The sequence below is a fragment of the Paroedura picta genome, chromosome 17 (assembly GCF_049243985.1).
Source record: "Paroedura picta isolate Pp20150507F chromosome 17, Ppicta_v3.0, whole genome shotgun sequence".
In the NCBI taxonomy this organism is placed as follows: Eukaryota; Metazoa; Chordata; class Lepidosauria; order Squamata; family Gekkonidae; genus Paroedura; species Paroedura picta.
Window position 1 is genome coordinate 21,012,296 of NC_135385.1, and position 20,354 is coordinate 21,032,649.

The window sequence follows — 20,354 nt, forward strand, 5'->3', positions numbered from 1 at the left end:
TAAATAATGCACAGCCAGTACATTTTGTACATAGGTGGGCAGGGAACGAACGGTGCCTACAGCATTTCCCAAAGACCACAGGCTGGCTTCTGCTCTGGGTTGCTTCTCCTGCTGGCTGCAGTTATGTGACCATGTATTGTTCTGTCGCTGTGGTCAGCGGTGTCGTGCAAGGAAAGAAGAGTAGCCGAGTCATGGCTTGCGACCTTTCGACGATTCTCCCAGGGCTTCGCACTGTTCAGGGAAGCTCGTTTGCAAAGTGTCATCAGAGACATGCAGGGTTGGTTTGCCTTTGACTGCCTCTACGTCACGTCTCTCTTCCAAGTAAGGCTGCCTTGTTGTGGACCCTGCAGAGGAACTCGGTGGCCACTGAGTGAGACAGGATGCTGGACTAAATTGGCCAGCAGGACTCTTCTGATGTTCCTGTGTTAAGTTCTCTTTTTGGAGGGGAGGGCGGTGTGTTTGGGTCTATTTACTCTATCGAAAATATTAACACATCCCACGCTCCTACAGGCAGCTTCCAGCAACGCTAGTCAAAGCAACCGCTAGAATCCAGGAAAACAACTCGTTACGAATGCTGCCAAGCGCTGAAACCAAGAGGGAGAATATTGAGCAAATCGCCCTCGTTCCAGCTCCAGACCCACGGTCATAAAATCAGTGAAAAAAGAGGCCACTGCCCAAGAGTGCTATATCTGCCTTTTTCGGCCAGGGCTGGTGCCAGAGAATTTTGTTGAGGAATCTCTAGCGGGTCACCTCTCTGGTCTGTTCAGTGGGGCTTATTCCCAGCAAAGTAGCCCATTGGCTCTTGCCCGACCCTCTGGGGCAACGGGAAACAACTCTGCTCCGTCTTCTCTATGACAGCCCTTCGAGTAGTTGAAGATGGTTATCGTATCCCCTCTTAGTCGCCTTCTCTCCAGGCTGAACAGACCAAGTTTAATTGAACTTTTCTCCCTTGATCCGTTTTAGTTTGAGATTTGAAGGGAACATCGCGCCTTGATTTAGAGGCCGGCGCACGAAACAGGGACGGCGTACCCAAACGTGGCTGCGTCTTCTGGACCCTCCTGAGGTTTGGAGAACGGTTTTGTGCCATGAAAAACATTTCTCCTTGGATTAACGGCCTTCACAGGCCAGAGGGGAAGCCATAAACTTTTAATAGGCTCATAAACAGAGGCTGTGCAGCGTTTCTTATAGCGACTGGCTGACCCCTGTGCTTTGATTGTTGCTGGGGATGAATAAGAGCGGAGGAGAATGGCTTTGGCCAGTAAAGATAAAACCCATTGTGGGAAGATCAGCATTAGCAGATCTTTCCGTTATCTGGGTTTGGTAAGAACTGTAGGATAGATGCTAAGGAGGAGGAGTCAGAGACGCACAGAGAGATTCTGCCCTTGTTTCTGGAGGGCAGACGTGATTGCATTCTTGAGCCTGTCCCAATTTACAGCTTGTCACGTTAAGGGCCCCTGTGGTGCGAAAGTTCGGCCAACGGCTAGTTCCTTTTCTCCGGCTGCAGTTTAAGAGGGCCTGCGTGGCTCTTCGTGCTGGGGGAAGAGAATTCTTCTATTGTGGAAGGACTCCAAGCAGATAAGGGGATGGGGGAAAGGGTCATGTGGCGACAGGCTGGGCTGGAATTTTCAAGGGGAGATAAAGGGCATTGTGGATGTTGTGGAAAGAAAGGGAGGCGGTTTGAGCACATGGTTGTCAGCTCTAGGATGCAAAATACCTGGTGGGCTGGAGTCTGGGGAGGGCGGGGTTTGGTAAGGGGAGGGACTCAACCAGGTGTCTTGCCCACTCTTCAAAACGGGGACGGATCTTGGTCACCCGAAAACCCATTGTAATAGCGGGAGATCTCCACGCCCCACATGGAGGTTGACAACCCTATCTGATCTGATGCTTTATGACACCAAGAAGATTCAAACACCGACCACCTCTTAATGCGGAGGTCTTTGGGGGGGTGGTTGTTCAGAAGAACGTTCATAAGAACATCAGGAGATCTCTGATGGACCAGGGCTGTGGTCCATCTAGTCCAGCCTCCTGTCTCACACAGTGGCCAACCAGTTCCTCTGGAGGGCCAACAACAGGGCAGTTAGCCGAGGTCTTCCTAAGAACATAAGAAGGTCATTAGAAACTGTGCCGGGCCTGAAATTGTGAGGGGCTCTAGGCAGCTGCCATCCCTTTGGCCAAAGGGTGATCTCGGCCCTGGTTTTGGGATGGACTTCATATCAGGCCTTTAACATTTTCCCCGACTTGAGTGAATGGAAAACAGCAGAAATACTTCGAAAATTAAATTTGGGTTTATTTTTTTTTAAACGTTAATCAAAATCCTATACACAAAATATTGAATATATACTACAGCGTGACTGGCTCTGCCCATATGCTTACTTTTGTGTTTGGTATGCCTGGTGCTAATTTTAGGGCAGTCTGATCGCAGTCATCTACGGAGACCTACCTCCTCCTTGAGTTCAAATTCCACTCCTGGCCAAGCTCCTCCTTGGGGGATACAGAGGATTGGGAGGCAAGTGGAAATTTGAGAGTGGGGCCCTTTGCTCGACAAGGGACGCTGCCTGTTTTGGCTCTGCCACGTCCCTAGTAGAGCCCTCGTCTCGTGAGCTCCACGGAAGAAACGTGGATGTCATTCAGGATCTGCACTCTGGAGACCGCTGCGAGCTGCTTGTGCCGGTGCTCGTATTGAAGGACTTTGCTGTCGTCCACGAAAGCGTGGAAGTAGTCTTCGTCGGAGGAGATTTCAATCTGGAAAAAGAAAGAGGCCGCTTAGTCTCTGATTAAAGGGCAGGACTGCAGCGGAGGCCAGGCACTGAGCCAAACAAGGGACTCCAACATGGAAGGGTACCTCTGAGTTAGCAACATTGCGATGGAGAACTTCTTGCTTAGGGCACAGTTGGATCCTTGGACCCAAGTCCCAGATTCTCTCCACTACTTCCTTTGAGTAGACTATCTACCTAGCTATATCCTGGACTAGCCCTGACCTGGATAGCCCACACAAGCTTGATACTGTCAGATCTTGGAAGCTAAGCAGGGTCAACCCTGGCTGATATTGGGATGGGGGACCTCCAAGAATTTTGGGTGGTGGTTCCTCCAAGGATCACTAAGGGTCATGGCGCAGAGACAAGCCACCTCTGAATGTCCCTTGGCCAGCTGCTGGACAGTTGTCGGATCTCCTGGCTACATTATGCACATGCCATGTGATATAATACTCCTGACTTTGGCTCCAGTTCTCCATCATTCTCCACCATCTCCAGTGAAGTCCATGGTGTCCTACTATGATCTTCTCTCTCTTCTGTTGGGACCTCCTGTGATCTCCTAGCCCAGCAGGCATAGTTCTCGCAACAAGATTCTCTTGAGCTACACAGAGTGCTTTTGCCTGTACGGGAGGGAGGTGTTACCTGGAAAGGCTGCTTGGCTTCCAGTGGAAAGGTGTCAGCCAACACTTCCTGTCCCCATTGGTTGTCCAGGAAAGAGTTGCAGACAATCACAGAGTCTTTGAAGCGAGGGTTAAAGTGGAACGCGATCTGATCTTCCGTGCCACAGAGGAAATTGATCTGAAACCTGCAAAAAGAGATTTTGGGGAGAGGGAGAAACCCTGAGAGCAGATCCCACTTGGGTTCGCCAGCATGCAAAGCTGCCTCCCACAGAGTCAGACCCTTGGCCTACCGAGGTTGGTATCGTCTACTCTGACTGTCAGCAGCTCTCCAAGGTCTCAGATCTTTTACATCCCCTGCTATATGCCCCTTTAGCGGGAGATGCTGGGGAGTGAACCTGGGACCCTTTGCCAAGACAGCAGATGCTCTGCCACTGAGCCCCACCCCACACAAAAACTACTGGAGAGGACGGCCTTACTCATTTGTCCTGGAACCCGTTTCACCTTTGACCCTCACACTCCAGCCAGGACACAGCCCTTCTGGGTAGGAGGCTTCGAACTGTGGAGGAGAAGAGAGGGGACGTGAAATGCTGGAACAATCATGCAGTGGGGTTGCTCCACATCCTGGAAACAAAATCAAGGGGGAAATTCTACACTGGTCCCTCTGAAGAGGAGAAAGCCTTTAATCTGCAAGGTAGCTAGACTGGACCTATAGGTGCAATGAAGGAATAGACACACCAAACCCCATGGCTCGTTGGATTCCCTCGAGGTTCCTGTCAGAGGAGAAGAACTTGTTTTTTATACCCTGATTTTCACGACCCAAAGGAGTCCCAGCGGCTTACGAGCACCTTTCCCTTCGTCTTCCCACAACAGGCGCCCTGTGAGGGAGGCGGGGCTGAGACGGCTCTGGGAGAACAGCCTTAAGAGAACGGAGGCTGGCTCAAGGTAAATCACCTGGCAGGTGCAGGAGGAACGGGAGATCAAACCTGGCACTCCAGATTAGAGTCCGCTGCTGTCAATCCTACAACACTCTGGCAACAGGGTTGATTCTAGGCTGGTATGAGGCACAAGAGCATTCCTTTTAAAATCCTTTTACATCATATCCCAAGACCCTTTTGGGGATAACATCAGATACCCACGGAGATGTCCTTCATGCTGAAGTTCAGTTAACCCACCATGTAGCTTCCTCTGGTTTCCTTTGCTGCCTTCGAAGGGGCTGTTTTGCAACCCAGCAAATCTAATAACCCCTTCTTTGCGCTTTCAGCCTTCCCCAGTTGCTGACCTTCCCGTGGTGCCTGTGAGATAGAGCTTTGCTCAGATGCAACCGCAGATTCAGCGACTGGCAACTCTTTTGTATGAAGAGCAAGGAAAGCGAAGGGCAGCATTCCTCCATGAGCCGTCTACCGATTCACCAAGGAAGCAGTTTCTATGAGAAGATGTACTTGACATTTTGCCGCCGTTGCTTTAAGCTCTTACGAAAGACCTTTCTTGTACAATAATGGAACAGCAATTTTGCCGGCAGTCTCTGAAGGGTCGACCCTTGGGGGACAAAGCGACCCTTTCAGCTGTCCCTTTTTCTGGGGTGGGTGAGTGGTTCGCAGACCTGAAGGGTCATGGCCTTTCATAGGCCCAGCCCTGCTTTGTGAGGTGGGTCCTCTTTAGTTTGGAAGAACCCCCAAGTTTGGATCTTCAGCCCGGCAGGACATATATGTGAAAGCAAGTGTGGTTAGATATTTTTTTTACTGACCTGGAAGATTCAGGTGCAAATGAAGAAGAAGAGTCAGTTTTTATGCCCCACTTTTCAGTACCCAAAGAAGTCTCTCTCTTCCCCCCCAACCTACCTCATAGGGTTATCTGTCTGTCTGTCTGTCTGTCATGAGGATAAAATGGAAAGATCTGTGTACATCAGCTTCTTGAAGGAAAGCCAAGGTACAAAATGTACAAATATATTCACATTTAAGTACATGTAAAAGGGATGAGGGCAGAGTCTGTTTATTTTAATAGTCTATCAGAGAAGTCCAATTTGAACTAGAAACGTTCTGCGGTGTAGCTGAAGAAGAACAAGAGTTGTTTTTTTATACCCCGCTTTTCAATCCTCGAAGGCATCTCAAAGTGATTTACAACTGGCTCCCTTGCCTCTCCCCACAATAGACACCCTGTGAGGTAGGTGGGGTGGAGGGAGCTCTGAGAGAACTGTGACTAGCCCAAGGTCACCTTGCTGCCTACATATGGAGGAGGATTGGGGAATCAAACCCACTTTTCCAGATTAGAAGTTGCCGTTCTTAACCAAGCTGGCTCTTTAGTTGAGTCCCTTTTGGACTGTATTATACCAACCTGCCCTTTGGCAGCTCGCAAATCTAGATTGGAACTCTTTTACTATCTTTGCCCCACCGGATCCACCGAGAGCTTTCTTGCTGGCTCCAGTATTTATCAGCTCGCAGTAGCAATGGCAACATTACAAATTCAAAGCTCATAAACCTCCCAAATGCTCACCATCCAAGAAATGCCTTCCTCTACTTCTAAAAGACGCCACAAAGAGATGTCATTCTAGCACTTATGCCACACCTCGAATCCTTACCCAGACCCTCCCCCTTAGACTTCTGAAATTCTTTCTGGTTCTGCTGTTAAAACCAAAGGACTAGAGCCTTGGATGTTCATCAAAGAAAGCTGGATTCTGGGGAAACTCGGCATTTTCTACCCTCCCCTTGCTCTGAGGGTAAAGCAGCTCCTTATCCCAGTTCTTAGAGAAAGGTTGCACACGATTCCTCAATCCCTCCCTCACAGGAGTGTTGTTGATGATACAAAACAAGGAGGGAGGAGTGGTGTGAGCCTCTCTGAAATGTCCACGGGGGACAGAAGGGGAGCTAATAAATAAATAAATAGATACAGGTGGTCTGAAGCATCAAAGTTGGGGTACAGGGGCACCTTTAAGACCATCCACGTTTTGGTCAAGGCTTGCTCAAGCTTTCGTGGGCATGAACATCTCTTCAAATACTGAAGCATCCCTGCATATGACAGCTTATACCGTGAATAAAACTTGGTCTTAAGGGTGCCCCGGGATGCCAATCGATCAATGGTGCATCTGTGTGGACAGCGGACAGAGAGAATTCCATCCCGCCGTTAAAAAGACAGCGGATTATTGCCTGATAATAATGCTGTGTGATATATTATAAGCTATTTTGAGCCCTCAGAGAAGGGCAATATATAAATTTGATAATGAATGAATGGTAGTCCCTTATTGCTCCCTCCCTGCCCACCTCATGCTAGCTTTTATTTATTTCATTTATGTGCCCGAATTTTCTCTCCCCTGGGGGACCTGAAGTATGACATTCCCTCCCAAGCTCCATTTTATCCTCTCAAGAGGTTATGCAGAGAGCATGCAACTGGCCCAAGTTCACCCAGCAAGCTACCAGAGCACACCGGGAGATCGGCAAATACACCCAAGTCCCTTTTTAACGCCCACTGCAGGTAGGTCACCCCCCCCCCCCCCAGGAATGGGTTTTCTTTCCCCTCTTACCCGTAGCACCATCCTGTTCGGATTCGTCTCTGCCTCCAGGCCCGCTAGGAGAAGCCCAGACCGGGGAGCTGGATATATGGGATACCCAAAATCACATGTTTGCACACAGCTGATCCACTGAGCCAGAAGGGAGCTGGCGGTGTTTTCTAAAGAACAAAAGCGGGCAGGAAGTTAAGGGGCGGGGGAGAAAAGAATCCCGCTCGCTCAGCAGATCTGGGAATCCCAGCTCCCGCCGTGTCCGTCCCAGTTCACAATTAGTTCACGATGTGTTATGCTTTTGGTGGGGTGGGCAGTGCCAATTTCCTGGTCAAAGTCGACCGCAATTGGGAGGCCCAGTTAGTGTTGGAATTTGCAAGGCCTGTAGAGTGCATGATTCAAGGGCGTATGGAGAATATCCTGCAGGGGGCATCGGAGCATATGTGTATTTAGCATAGTTGGATTAGAAACTTCCTGATGTTTTTCAAATAATAGCCTCCTTTCAACACACCTCCTCCTCTAAGGAGTAGGAAGTCTCCAGCTGAACCAATCAGGAGCCAGGAAATTTGGAAAAGGCCAGGAAGTTCCTGATCTAAATATGGTATACATCTGCTCCTTTTAGCACCATTCCTCAACGGCCTTAGAGGGGTGGGACTCTGCCTAGGATGGCCCACTTAGCCCGTCCTAATGGCTTTTCCGCTTCACAGCTCTGCAGGAGTTCCAGCCCGCAAAGTACGACAAAGCCCGGATTGTCCACGAAAGACCAGGACTTTGCTGTTCTTGCAGGGCCGGCACATTCCGCTGACATGTTTTTCCGACTCGGTACAATGCAAACTGCGTGCGAATCTGGGTACGGACCGCTGATTCGATATTCTCCTCCACGCGCACCCTTTAGAAAGGTCGAGGGATCACGTAAGTGAATGGTTTCTAAATGGGCTGAGCAAGTAAATCGTTTTATTTGCTTGGAAACAGAGCTACTAGTGGGTTATTATCAGGCATCCTGGCCTGAACCGGGAAGGGGAAGTGGGCTGCAGCTCCATGGTTACAACATCCGTTTGGCAGGCAGAAGGTCCCTTGGAAGGTTCAAGGGAGTGGCAGGTTACAGTGGATGAGTGATAGGGATGTGAGTGTTTTGTAGTGCAGGGGGTTGGACTAGATGACCCATGAGGTCCCAACCAACTCTATTATTCTATGATTCTATGATAGGTCCCAGGTTCAATCCCTGGCATCTCCTGTTAAAAGGACCAGGCAGGGTGCCATTTAAAGACTTCAGTCTGAGACCCTGGAAAGCTGCTGCCAGCCTGAGTAGACAATACTTGAAGGACCAGTGGCCTGATTCAGTTGGCAGCAGCTTCCTGAATTCAGCAGAACGCTAGAACTACCTGTGGTCCCTTAATGCTCCTTCAAAACCCGGAAGGAAACAGCTGGCATGGGGGTTAAGAGTGGAGACTTCTAATCTGGGAAACTTGGTTGGATTCCCCTCTCCTTCCCCACATGCAGCCAGCTGGGTGACCCTGGGCCAGTCACAGCCCTCAGAGCTCTCTCAGCCCTACCTACCACATGCAGCCTACCTCTCAGCCCTCCATCTCTAGCCAGCTGGGTGGTCTTGGGCTAGTCACAGTCCTGTTAGAGCTGTTCTCACAGAGCAGTCCTGTCAGAGCGCTTTCAATGTCACCCGCCTCGCGGGGGGCTTGTCGTGCGGAGAGGAAGAGGAGGCGATCGCAAGCCGCTTTGAGACGCCGTCAGTTTGTGAAAAGCAGGGTATAAAAACCAACTCTTCTTCGCAGAGATGTGAGTTCAGTTCCCGTCTCTGGTTTGGCCAGACCTGATTTTTTTCACACACATCCCCCCCCCCCCCCCGCTCAAGGCAGGATCCGCCTCAAGCACGTTTGCTGGCAAATGTACCTCAAACCAACTCCCTTCCTGCAGATCTAGGAAAAGAACAGTCTAACCAGACGGGACCTTACAGGGTTATTGTGAAGATCGCCAAGGCAGGGTACACAAAGTGCTTCCCACAAACTCAGAAGCACTTTGTGGCTACTAAAAAATGTGGTGTGTCATTTTCCCACGACTGCACACCAGAAGCAGCCAGAACTTGTAATAGTGAGCAAAATGGACTGGGGTTATACCACATTGCGGACTGTAGGTGGAGCTATTGGGCAACTTTAAAGACACTCCCGGGTTTTATCTATGGTGCGATTATGTGGCTATTTGGACAGAATTGAAACTTATCCAGGGGTGAAGGGGAAGAAAATCTGGGGCGTTTCCAGAATTCCAGGGCTGGACAAGATGTTCTGGGGAAAATTTGGACAGTTCACACCCTAATCAAATCTTTATCACTCCTTTTTTATGGGGGAGAGGTCTATCCAATGTTTTCCTTTGTGCTGCGGACTGCTGCAGAGGGTTTTTAAAAATGGTTCCAAGTCGCTTGTCACAACTCACAGTCCTCTGTGGCAGATATGTGGGGGCCAAATTGCCTTGCTACTTTGACTTTTGAGCCATGTGGTTCTACTACACGAGGGCAGATGTTTGAAAAGGAGGAGGAGGAAATGCAGTCTGGTGTACAGTATTTTTTCTGGTTGCACAAGTCGGGCGACCGGCCTGCCACCAGGGACAAAGCACAAATCAAGAGCCCTTTGGCTGTTACCAGAAGCCTCTGCTCACCTCTAGGTCAAGAGAAGAGAAAGAAAACCAGCCCAAGATCTTTATCAGCTGGCTAAATAAAGATACCCCCCCCACCTTTCCTCCCTGGAAGGGCATTTAGTCTCTTTAAACCATGTCCCCCCTCCCATCCCGCCCCCTGCCAGATAAAGTATTGCTAAGATAAATGGGGCAGGGAAAGGCTACAGGTGAGTAAACAAAGGTGCCCCTGATAACACAGGCTCGCCATCTGGAAATGTTTTCTTGGCCGGGTTTCCTTAAGCTTTGTTGCAGGGCTTGAGTCAAATTGCCCTCCCCGCTGGAACCCTTCTCTGTGCCTCTGCTGGGATCTTTCTTCTAAAAGCAAAAGAGAGGATCCATGACTTGGGGGTTTCAAGCCTATAGTTAAGTCTTGGCTGTAATTATCTCCCAGAGGCAACCCTCTACTAGACCGCAGGAAAACTGACTCATCGCCGGGGTTTGGGAACGTGTCAGTCTTTCCAAAGCGTTGCTCTGTCACGACGGTGTCCCACCATAAAAGGTGGGGAGGATTTGGCCTGGAATCAGAAAGGGGAGCCTGGAGGATCGTTGCAAGGAGCTGAAAGGAAGGGCTTTCCGGTCGATTGGCAGCCTCTTCCCTTGACCCTTCATGATGTCTTTGCTCACAAACGTCACCCTCTGCAGGACACCGGGATCTGGGTGGCCCAGGCCAGCCTGATCTCACTTCTCAGCAGCTAAGCCAGGTCATCCATGGAAGACCAGCCACCTCTGAACTTTTCTTTTCTTGAACACCTAAATTGGTCACCGTAAGTCTGCTGTCACTGCAGGAGCTTTCAAGAGGCAGAGCGTCTTTTGTTAGATTGCTGGACCTCTGATATTTGATGAAAGGGACTTCCGCACAAAAGTTCCCGCCCTCGAAAATGGGGTACAGTGCTATACTCCGCCGTCAACGTGCCCGTTTTCTACAGGGGAACTGATCACTGTCTCTTGGAGATATGTCATAATAGCTAGAGTTCTCCATCCACCATCTGGAGGTTGGCACCTGGCTGAGAAGATCAGCATGAGTTAATCCGGGGAAACGCTGGGTGACGAACCCCGAACGGGCTCTTTCGCCCTGAAAATCAAAATTTGTTCGACATTGGCGTTTGAAATAATGACGAACTCCACCGTGTCCATCTGGCCCTGGGCGTCCCCTGCCTCCAACCCGCCAACGTAGACTAGGAAAGAATTTTCAGTGGCAGAAATTCAGTGAAAAAGGAGAGTCTTGGAATGATCTGATTGTCCCTGTTGGGAAAGGGTCGGGCATGTGCCTCCAGGCCCTGGAAGGTCAGCCAGTGTATCTACTGATCTAATAAGGGAGACAGGAAATTTCAGAAGCGAAGAAGGTCAACTCTGGTGTGTACTTGGATGAGAGGGCACCAAGGAAGTCTAAGGTCACTATGCAGAGGCAAGCAATGGCCAACCACTCAATTTCTCTCTCCTCTGACCTGGTTAGCCCAGGCTGTGATTAATAAATATCCCCCAGACCATAATCTAGGCAAAATCAAAACCAAGATTTACTTCCCTCTGCTGCTGAGAAAATCTTTGCATTTGTACAGAAGGCCAAGTCTACCACAACTTGGCTTTCGGGAGAATCTGACCGTTTAATGAATACGGAACGGAGCTAACATCTTGGTTTTCCACTCCTCAGACCTTCAGGTCAGAGGTGAGAGAACTAGGACTGATCAGGAGATGTGAACTGACAGGGAAGTTTTCCAACCATCGGTGTCGCCGGTGTTGCATCCAAAGAGCATTGTGCTGATGGAAAGCAAGTCTTCTCGCTTCCTGACTCAGTTCTGATTGGCTGACTCAGTTCTGACTCACTGAGGCTGGTGATCTCACTTTCTGACTCAGTTCTAATTGGCTCAGGCTGGTGCTCTCACTTCCTGACTCAGTTCTGATTGGCTGGGGCTTGTGATCTCACTTTCTGATTCAGTTCTGATTGGCTCAGGCTGGTGCTCCCACTTCCTGATTCAGTTCTGATTGGCTGCAGCTTGTGATCTCACTTCCTGACACAGTCCTGATTGGCTCAGGCTGGTGCTCTCACTTCCTGATTCAGTTCTGATTGGCTCAGGCTGGTGCTCTCACTTTCTGAATCAGTCCTGATTGGCTCAGGCTGGTGCTCTCACTTCCTGACTCATTTCTGATTGGCTCAGGCTGGTGCTCTCACTTTCTGACTCAGTCCTGATTGGCTCAGACTGGTGCTCTCACTTCCTGACTCAGTTCTGATTGGCTCAGGCTGGTGCTCTCACTTCCTGACTCAGTCCTGATTGGCTCAGACTGGTGCTCTCACTTCCTGACTCAGATCTGATTGGCTCAGGCTGATGCTCTCACTTCCTGACTCAGTCCTGATTGGCTCAGGCTGGTGCTCTCACTTCCTGACTCAGATCTGATTGGCTCAGGCTGGTGCTCTCACTTCCTGACTCAGTCCTGATTGGCTCAGGCTGGTGCTCTCACTTCCTGACTCAGATTTGATTGGCTGTCGCTCGTCCTCTGACTTCCTGACTGAGTTCTGATTGGCTGACTCAGTTCTGACTCACTGAGGCTGGTGATCTCACTTTCTGACTCAGTTCTAATTGGCTCAGGCTGGTGCTCTCACTTCCTGACTCAGTTCTGATTGGCTGGGGCTTGTGATCTCACTTCCTGATTCAGTTCTGATTGGCTCAGACTGGTGCTCTCACTTCCTGACTCAGTTCTGATTGGCTCAGGCTGATGCTCTCACTTCCTGACTCAGTCCTGATTGGCTCAGGCTGGTGCTCTCACTTCCTGACTCAGATCTGATTGGCTCAGGCTGGTGCTCTCACTTCCTGACTCAGTCCTGATTGGCTCAGACTGGTGCTCTCAATTCCTGACTCAGATCTGATTGGCTGAGGCTGGTGCTCTCACTTCCTGACTCAGATCTGATTGGCTCAGGCTGGTGCTCTCACTTCCTGACTCAGTCCTGATTGGCTCAGGCTGGTGCTCTCACTTCCTGACTCAGTCCTGATTGGCTCAGGCTGGTGCTCTCACTTCCTGACTCAGATTTGATTGGCTGTCGCTCGTCCTCTGACTTCCTGACTGAGTTCTGATTGGCTGACTCAGTTCTGACTCACTGAGGCTGGTGATCTCACTTTCTGACTCAGTTCTAATTGGCTCAGGCTGGTGCTCTCACTTCCTGACTCAGTTCTGATTGGCTGGGGCTTGTGATCTCACTTCCTGATTCAGTTCTGATTGGCTCAGACTGGTGCTCTCACTTCCTGACTCAGTTCTGATTGGCTCAGGCTGGTGCTCTCACTTCCTGACTCAGATCTGATTGGCTCAGGCTGGTGCTCTCACTTCCTGACTCAGTCCTGATTGGCTCAGGCTGGTGCTCTCACTTCCTGACTCAGATTTTATTGGCTGTCGCTCGTCCTCTGACTTCCTGACTGAGTTCTGATTGGCTGGGGCTTGTGATCTCACTTCCTGACTCAGTTCTGATTGGCTGAGGCTGGTGCTCTCACTTTCTGACTCAGTCCTGATTGGCTGAGGCTGGTGCTCTCACTTCCTGACTCAGTTTTGATTCGTTCAGGCTGGTGCTCTCACTTCCTGACTCAGTTCTGATTGGCTAAGGCTGGGCCTCTCACTTCCTGACTCAGTTCTGATTGGCTGGTGCTTGTGATTTCACTTCCTGACTCAATTCTGATTGGCTGAGGCTTTTGCTCTCACTTCCTGACTCAGTTCTGATTGGCTCAGGCTTGTGATCTCACTTCCTTTTTGGCTGGTTCTTTCCTCTCTGGTTTTGAAGTTTTGCAAGGAACCGTGGTACCCCTTTTCCCCAAGGTGCCACCGGCCACTTTCTGCCCGATCTGTCCATTTTCACATAACATTTCAGCGGATGTCCAAATGTAGCCAGAGTTCTTCTCTCCTTTTCCTGTGGCGTGTTCCGACCGACCTCGTTCCCCTGCCTCTGACGCGTTCAGTGACTTCTCTGTCTTCTTAATGGGATGAAAGGTGTCTCCTTTCATGCCAGGCCTGGGGCCCGCCAACCTTGTGCATTCCTTCCAGATGCTCTCGCCCCTCCCAGGTGCTGTAAGAACCTGCAAGGCAAACCTGGAACGTCAGCCCTTCAGAAATCATCAGCTGGAGAAGTCACAGGGAGGGAGGGAGAAAAATGGGGCTGGTGTCACCGGAGAACTAGCTCACTTTTAGTTATCCATCATCCTGCCCACACCTTCCCTGTTGGAAAATGACTTCGTGCTGAGATAAGAATCTGTTCTTTCTTCCTTGAAGGGTATATAGACTTGATAGATGGTGAATATATTTAACAGGCATTCAGGTTCTGTTGCGGGGGAGGAAGGAGGACAGCAATCTCTAGGGCTGCCAGCTCTGGGTTGGGAAATACCTGGAAACCTTGGGGGCTGGACATCCTGTCTCCTGACAAAGCCCAATTGGACAGCAACCCTCGGCCCTCCAAGTTGTTGTGTGAGAAATGGCTTGGGAGACGTCAGGAGCTGTGAGCGGCCCATGAACCTACCCATCCCTGTCACCTTCCTCAGTCTCTGCGCCGTTTTGATTGGCCTTTCATCAGTCTGCACACAAAACCACCGTGAGGCCTGCGTCCTTGCTTTGGCACACAGAGACAAGCTGGCGTTCTTTACCTAGAAATCGGGCACGCCGAACTGTGTTGTTGACCCAAGGACCTCAGGGCCGCCAAGCGAGCAGCGAGACGTCTGCAGGTGGAGTCCCTCTGTCAACAACCATCTCCGTCTCTCTCTGTTTTCTTTTCTCCGTCTTCTGCCTGGGAAAGAGGATACGCCGGCAGAAAGACCAGGATGTCGGGTGTTTTGGGTCTGGTCCCAGGATGGGCAGTTTGGCCCGGGGCGAATCTTTCATGGGACCCGGGAAGATGTACGTTGAGCTGTTGGTTGGGAGGTTGACGTGACGCTCGCGTCCGTGGCAGTGACAGCCCGATCGGGGTGAAGCGTGACAGCCAATGTTAAGAAACAGGAAGTGCTAGTGTTTTTATTTAATTTAATATGTTTGTTTAATTTGATAGTGAGGCTGCCATAGGAGTCAAATCTTGGGTATCTGTCCGTTAACTCTTGTGTTTGCATTCTTATTTGCGGCCATCCACAAAGTTCGACAACTGCCTTAAGCCAACCTCAGCCGTTATCACCTGGTTTTTACCTGCCTCCCCACATGAAGGTGTGCATCCCAAGCCCTGCTGTGCCTGTACGAAATGACACATGGAGTATGCACAGCCGAAGTCAGTGTGATTAACAAGATCAGGCATTGGCTCATGACTCTGCTAGGACTGGCATTATTGACATCTGAAGTGAGCCTGACACATAGCGTAGATGCCATTCAGGGAAGCAAAACGGCCTCGCATCATATACAGAAGTGATCTATGACAAACGGCTACGGCGGTTAGGACACAAAACACCGGTCGGCCGCTGTAACGAGGGCTTTGCATTCTTGCGGCCGTCGGTAATGGGAAGGCTTTCAGAAACATCTGGAATAGTCCTCACAGCTGGAACAGAGCAGCGCTGCTTGCAGTGGGGAGGGGTTAGAGAGGACAGCTCCCTGCTGCTTTCACTCCACCAGAGCGTCACTTTTGGAGATCGGGGTTCGGGTGTGGACATCAGTCAAAATGAAATGGGTTTCCGGAGCTCTGTGGTCCTCTCCGGAGGGTGCGGGCGGGGTCGGTCCTGGGCGGCGTCACTCAGAAAGCATGCCAGTTTTGGAGTCGCAGTGTCCCAGTGGTTTGTTGAAGGTGCAAACCCTGGCTGGAAGATTTGAAAGGGTGTCAGAAAATGAGCCGTGGAGGAAGGGCGGCAGTGAAGTGGCAGGAGACGCGCTTGTGATGGAGTGGAAAGGCATTTTTGGGTGGATCTGTGCGGGAGATATTGGATTCGTAGTTCTTCCCCCCTCCCCTGAGAACTCTGGGGAGTGTAGTTCTGCATGGGATATTCTGGCAGGATTCTCTGTGCCTTTGCTAAGCTGCGGTTCTCAGGAATGTGTCCCCAAACAATTCTCCTTCTCTTGAAGATTGGGTGGGTGAAAGGCTGTCAAGTGTCAGCCAGCTGACGGAGACTCTGTAGGGTTTTCAAGGCCGGAGTTGAACAGAGCAGAGCTTTTCACTACCCATGGAGGTTCCGGTTTACCCATCAGGTCCCTCCATCGCGATCTTCTTTCTGGGCCATATCTACCACTATGCCACGTTGCGTCAAAAGCATCCCCACAATCTCTCCGTCCCATTTGCACTGTTGAAGCAGCCAGAAGAACAGTTACAGATTACACACACACTCAGCTTGCTCTTTTTGCTAACATTTTGACCCGATACTGTTTATCTACAGGCTTGGCACCAGTGCCCGCCCTATCATGTTCCTCCGGCTACTTCCTGCGATTGAATTGTTGCTCCGATGCCTGGCTTGCGTGCCGAAGATTAGGAACGGGGTGGCTGGGGGAGGGGATAAGCTTGGCACTGCCACTTTTGCTAGATAAATCTTGTCCGAGTCCTTTGCTGCCACTGGGAATGGAGCCCACGTTTATGTCATCGCCAGTGCCTTTAGACAAAGTGCAAGTCCAGCGGCACCTTGAAGACCCCGCTTATCACTACCCGAAGGAGTCTCAAAGCAGCTTACAATCACCTTTCCCTTCCCCTCCCCACAACAGACACTCTGGTGGGGCTGAGAGAACTCTAGGAGAACTGCCCTAAGAGAACTGTGACTAGCCCAATGTGGAGGAGGAGTGGGGAATCAAACCTGGCTCTCCAGATTTGTCTCTCTTAACCATGATGCCACACCGGTTCTCAAAGTATAAGCTTTCGTGTGCAGGCATACTTTGTCAGATAACAGCAGAACAGATTTCTTCAGCCCTTGCCTGTAGGTTGGGGGGACCATTTTATAGCGCTGGACTACCCGTCCATGTTTCCCAGGTGACCGTTTAATCTGCCTCGGATAATCTGTCAGGGAAGACACGCCATGTGTCACCCAGATGTGGCCGTTGGGCTCTGCGTTGAGAACCCCTCGTGGGTCTCAGCACGGGCATTTCCGGCCCGCTAATAAGGCAGAACCGTCTCACCGTGCAGCTAAAGCGCTGGGCCGCTCCGTGATCCGTGACCTCCCGAGAGGCAGCTGTGGAGGGTTAATAGATGCCAGCAGTTTGGGAGAACCAAACCGTCAGGGGTTCGCTTTCCCCTTTCTGTCGGAAGACCTTGGAAGCCAGTTAGAAAGGGAACAGGCGGGTTCATGGCGGCGGGGGGTCATTAGCGGCCATGGATTACGATGACTCCAGAGGTAGTATGCTTCCTTATACCAGCTGCTGGGGGCGACGGACACAGGCTGGACTGAGGGTTGCCAACATTCCCGGCGGGGACTGGAGGATCCCCCAGGATTACAGCTGATCTCCAGTTGAAAGAGATCATGTCCTCTGGAGAAAAGGACTGCTTTGGAAGGTGGACTGAACGGCATTGTGCCTCAAAGCCTGGCCTTTCCAGGCTCCGCCCCCTCCCCCCAAATCCCCATGTATTTCCCAAGCAGGATCAGTGGCAACCCCACTTTGGTCTGATCAGGTTTCTAGCCAGCGCGATGTAGTGGTTAAGAGCAGCGGAATCCAACCTGGAGAACCAGGCTGGATTCCCCACTCCTCCTCCACACGAAGCCAGCTGGGTGACCTTGGGCCAGTCACAGTCCTCTGAGAGCTGTTCTCCTGGGTGTAGTCCACTGGCGCCACGTGATCAAACCAGCAGTCAGTCACCACCTCCCACACAGACACCCATGGCTTGATGTCCCTTGCACTGTCCCCCTTTTTTTTCCCCTTCAGGGTGATGACTTCTCCAGATGCCCCAGCTGGGTTTCAAGTTGCATACCCACCTCCAGGGGACAGAAAAAGAGCGCGAGAGAGACGATGTTGTGCTTATAAACAGCGGCAGGGTGAGTCAGAGGCCTGTTCTTTATTCATGGTAGAGTAATTAAATTAAAAAGCCAAGGAAGTCGTTAGGAAAAGGCCTTAAAAGAGTCTCCAGACTGCTCCAGCTGGTAAAACCATCGGACGGGGGGGGGGGGGGAGTCTTCTGATATCCCTTCTGGAGGCTGGGAGGGGCGGGTGGGGGTCAGCTGTCATTGTTGGTCTTCTGAGTTTAGGGTGGACAAAGGAATCAAATCAAAGGAATAAGTTGGGCAGGTAGGGTTCGGCGCTGGTGATCCAGTTGTGCATATCGGAGCAGAACATTTCCAGGAGGTAGACGCATGCCTGCACAGAGGCCAATGTACATCACCTATGTGCCCGACGCACCATCTGAATTTGTTGACACAGCCTTGCAAAAATTCGATACGAAACAGAAAACATCACCCAAAAAAACGAGAATTGTGGGTCAGGTTTGTGAGAACGGAGACGCAAAATCCAGACGATTTCCGGAAGCCACAGATGTCACAGCGAAGGCGTTCAACAGTCGGATGGGGCAGTTTCAATAAGGCATAAAGTGGTCCCTGGATCTGCTTGAATGTGTTTACAATCCCCTCCCTCCCCCTCCAAAAAAAGTGCACATATGAAAAAATTCTTCCAATACAAATCCATCACCAGCTGTTATAATCACCAAGTAGCCCTTAAACTGAGCAGTAGGGTTTTGTTTTCTAGCACGGCATATGTTTATGATTTGGGCCTTGTTTTACTGTTTATTTAAACAATCATGGTCTAAACAGAGCGGCAATCTCGTAAGGACAACAAAAGAAAAGAGGGTTTTTTGCACCCCCCTTTTGCCACCTGAAGGGATCTCCAAACGGCTTGCAGTCTCCTTCCCTTCCCCTCCCCACAGCTGGCACCCTGCGTGAGGCTGAGAGAGCTCTGAGAGAATTGTAAGGAGCTCAAGGTCACCCAGCTGGCTTCATGTGGAGGGAGAGCCTGCCTCTTTTAACCACTGTACCAGCTGGCTCTCAAGACAAACAGCTGGGAGCCCCCAAATGTGCTATTCTGCAGTGTTAGGGATGCAGTGAAGGAAACAGCCAAACCGGGTCAATGGGAAGATGACCGGCTGTTAAAAAACTGGCTCCCTGTTTGGGACTGGCGAGCAGGATGGGAGTGGAAATTAGGTGTGTTTGAGCATGCCCTGCAGGGGGATCAGGAAGGAAGAGGCAAGAAATCTCCACAGCATGTGAAACGAAATGGGTGTCAGTGGAGTCCAAGCAAAATCTTGTTTCTTGACTGAAGGGGTGGGTGGGGACAAGGACATACTGTTAGAATATGCAAGATCTGGATTGTGCATGACTCAACAGCATATATGAAGAACAGCCCACAGGGGGCACTGGAGATGTGCAATTAGCATGCTTACATTAGAAACTTACGGATATTTTTCAAATCCTCTCCTCCTGTGTCCTGTTGGCTCAGTTTGTAGGCCTCCTGTTCCTTCAAAGGAATATATTTCCTGCTCTCTTTCCCTTCTATTAGTCAGTTAGACAGTTAGGACTCTCTCTCTCTCTCCTCCCTTACTTACAAAGTTGTTTCTTTTCTTACTAAAACGATTTTATTCTCTTGAGCAGGCTGTGCTCGGCTCCTTTGCACGTTTAGACTCTGCCCCCCCCCCCCTCTTCCCGTCCTGCATAACTCTGCAATTAGTTTCCCATCTCCTTTTTCTCTCCTTCAAAGCCTCGAGAGCTATTAATTTGCTTCGGGGCATTAGCGCTAGAACCAGCTTGCATGGTAATACCGTCTCTCCTCTGACCTTCCCATCAGATCTCATTCACTGTAATTGTTTTCTTCTTAAACTCTTCTGTCATGGATGTTAACGGAACAAATGGTCTTTAGGTAACCTGATCAATTTGGGCTCTCATCTCCCAAGCCCCTGGCATTTATGAAGAGGCCGGCTCAAGGCCGAACAAGTTCACTCCTCTTTGCCTCTCTTGAGTTAGACCTTTTGGCTGGCTGGGTTTTTGTTTTAGTGGAAAGAATTCATACGGCCGTATTGGCCTGTACAAAATTCAAAAATAAACCCAAATCCACATACCCAAGTCAGCATGGAGCGATGGACTCTAATCTGGTGTACTGGGGTTGATTCCCCACTCCTCCCCATGCAGTAGTCACAGTTCTTTTGGGGCTCTTCTCACAGGGCAGTTCTCTTAGAGCTCTCAGCCCCACCCACCTCACAGGGTGTCTGTTGTGGGGAGGGGAAAGGGAAGGTGTTTGTCGGCTGCTTTGGGTCTCTTTCAGGTGATGAAAAGCAAGGTATGGAAAAACAGTTCTTCTCTTCTTTCACACTCAGTGGGGCTGCGGAAGGCTGGATTCAGTGACTGAGCTCAGCCCCCCTCTTGTAACTGGGACAAAACCCCCGAATGGCCCCACCAATGCACACAGATCCCCGTTGCTTTCTTTTTTCCAGCGGACACTTTCTCTGGCCGAGAAAATATCCAGCTGTTTCGTTTAAAAGCGAAAAGAAAGAAGAGAATCCCTGCTTCCTGGAAAGACCTTCTGTCTAGATTTCAAAGCGGCCTGGCTGAACAGTGGCCTTTGGATCGGAGGGGTTTCTGGTGACTTTGTAATTTGAAACAGGGGAATTAGCACCGCAGATGAGGCCAGCATGGCCAGCCGCTGCTCAAGGGTAGATGGACTGGGCAGCACATAGAGTTTTCTGTCCCAAGAGCCTCTGGTTGAGTAGGGCTGCCAACCTTCGGGTGGGGACTTTGCCAGATTCAGTTCAGAAAAAGATAGAAGGGATCGCCATTCCGACTTGTATCTGATGAAGAGCACTTAGACCAGGGGTAGTCAAACTGCAGCCCTCCAGATGTCCATGGACTCCAATTCCCAGGAGCCCCTGCCTGCGAATGCCACAGTTTGACTACCCCTGGCTTAGACCCTGGAGTG

General features: G+C 50.5%; 1 protein-coding gene and 1 long non-coding RNA gene across 3 annotated transcripts in view; one reads left to right on the forward strand and one right to left on the reverse strand.

Moving 5' to 3' along the window:
• The window catches only part of LOC143827204 (uncharacterized), a 74,368-nt gene that overhangs the window by 21,118 nt on the left and 32,896 nt on the right, over nucleotides 1-20,354 (forward strand). For both annotated transcript variants that reach the window (XR_013227212.1, XR_013227213.1), the window contains exons 5-6: nucleotides 7,571-7,775; nucleotides 17,325-17,434. This is a non-coding gene — a long non-coding RNA (uncharacterized LOC143827204). The remainder of the gene's footprint in view (nucleotides 1-7,570; nucleotides 7,776-17,324; nucleotides 17,435-20,354) is intronic.
• GRIFIN (galectin-related inter-fiber protein) lies at nucleotides 2,264-7,028 on the reverse strand. Its single transcript, XM_077316913.1, has 4 exons — nucleotides 6,888-7,028; nucleotides 3,850-3,929; nucleotides 3,396-3,558; nucleotides 2,264-2,742 (listed from the first exon to the last, which is right to left on the reverse strand). Exons 1-4 carry the CDS (start codon nucleotides 6,897-6,899, stop codon nucleotides 2,578-2,580), a joined length of 420 nt encoding a protein of 139 aa, XP_077173028.1. The 5' UTR covers nucleotides 6,900-7,028; the 3' UTR covers nucleotides 2,264-2,577.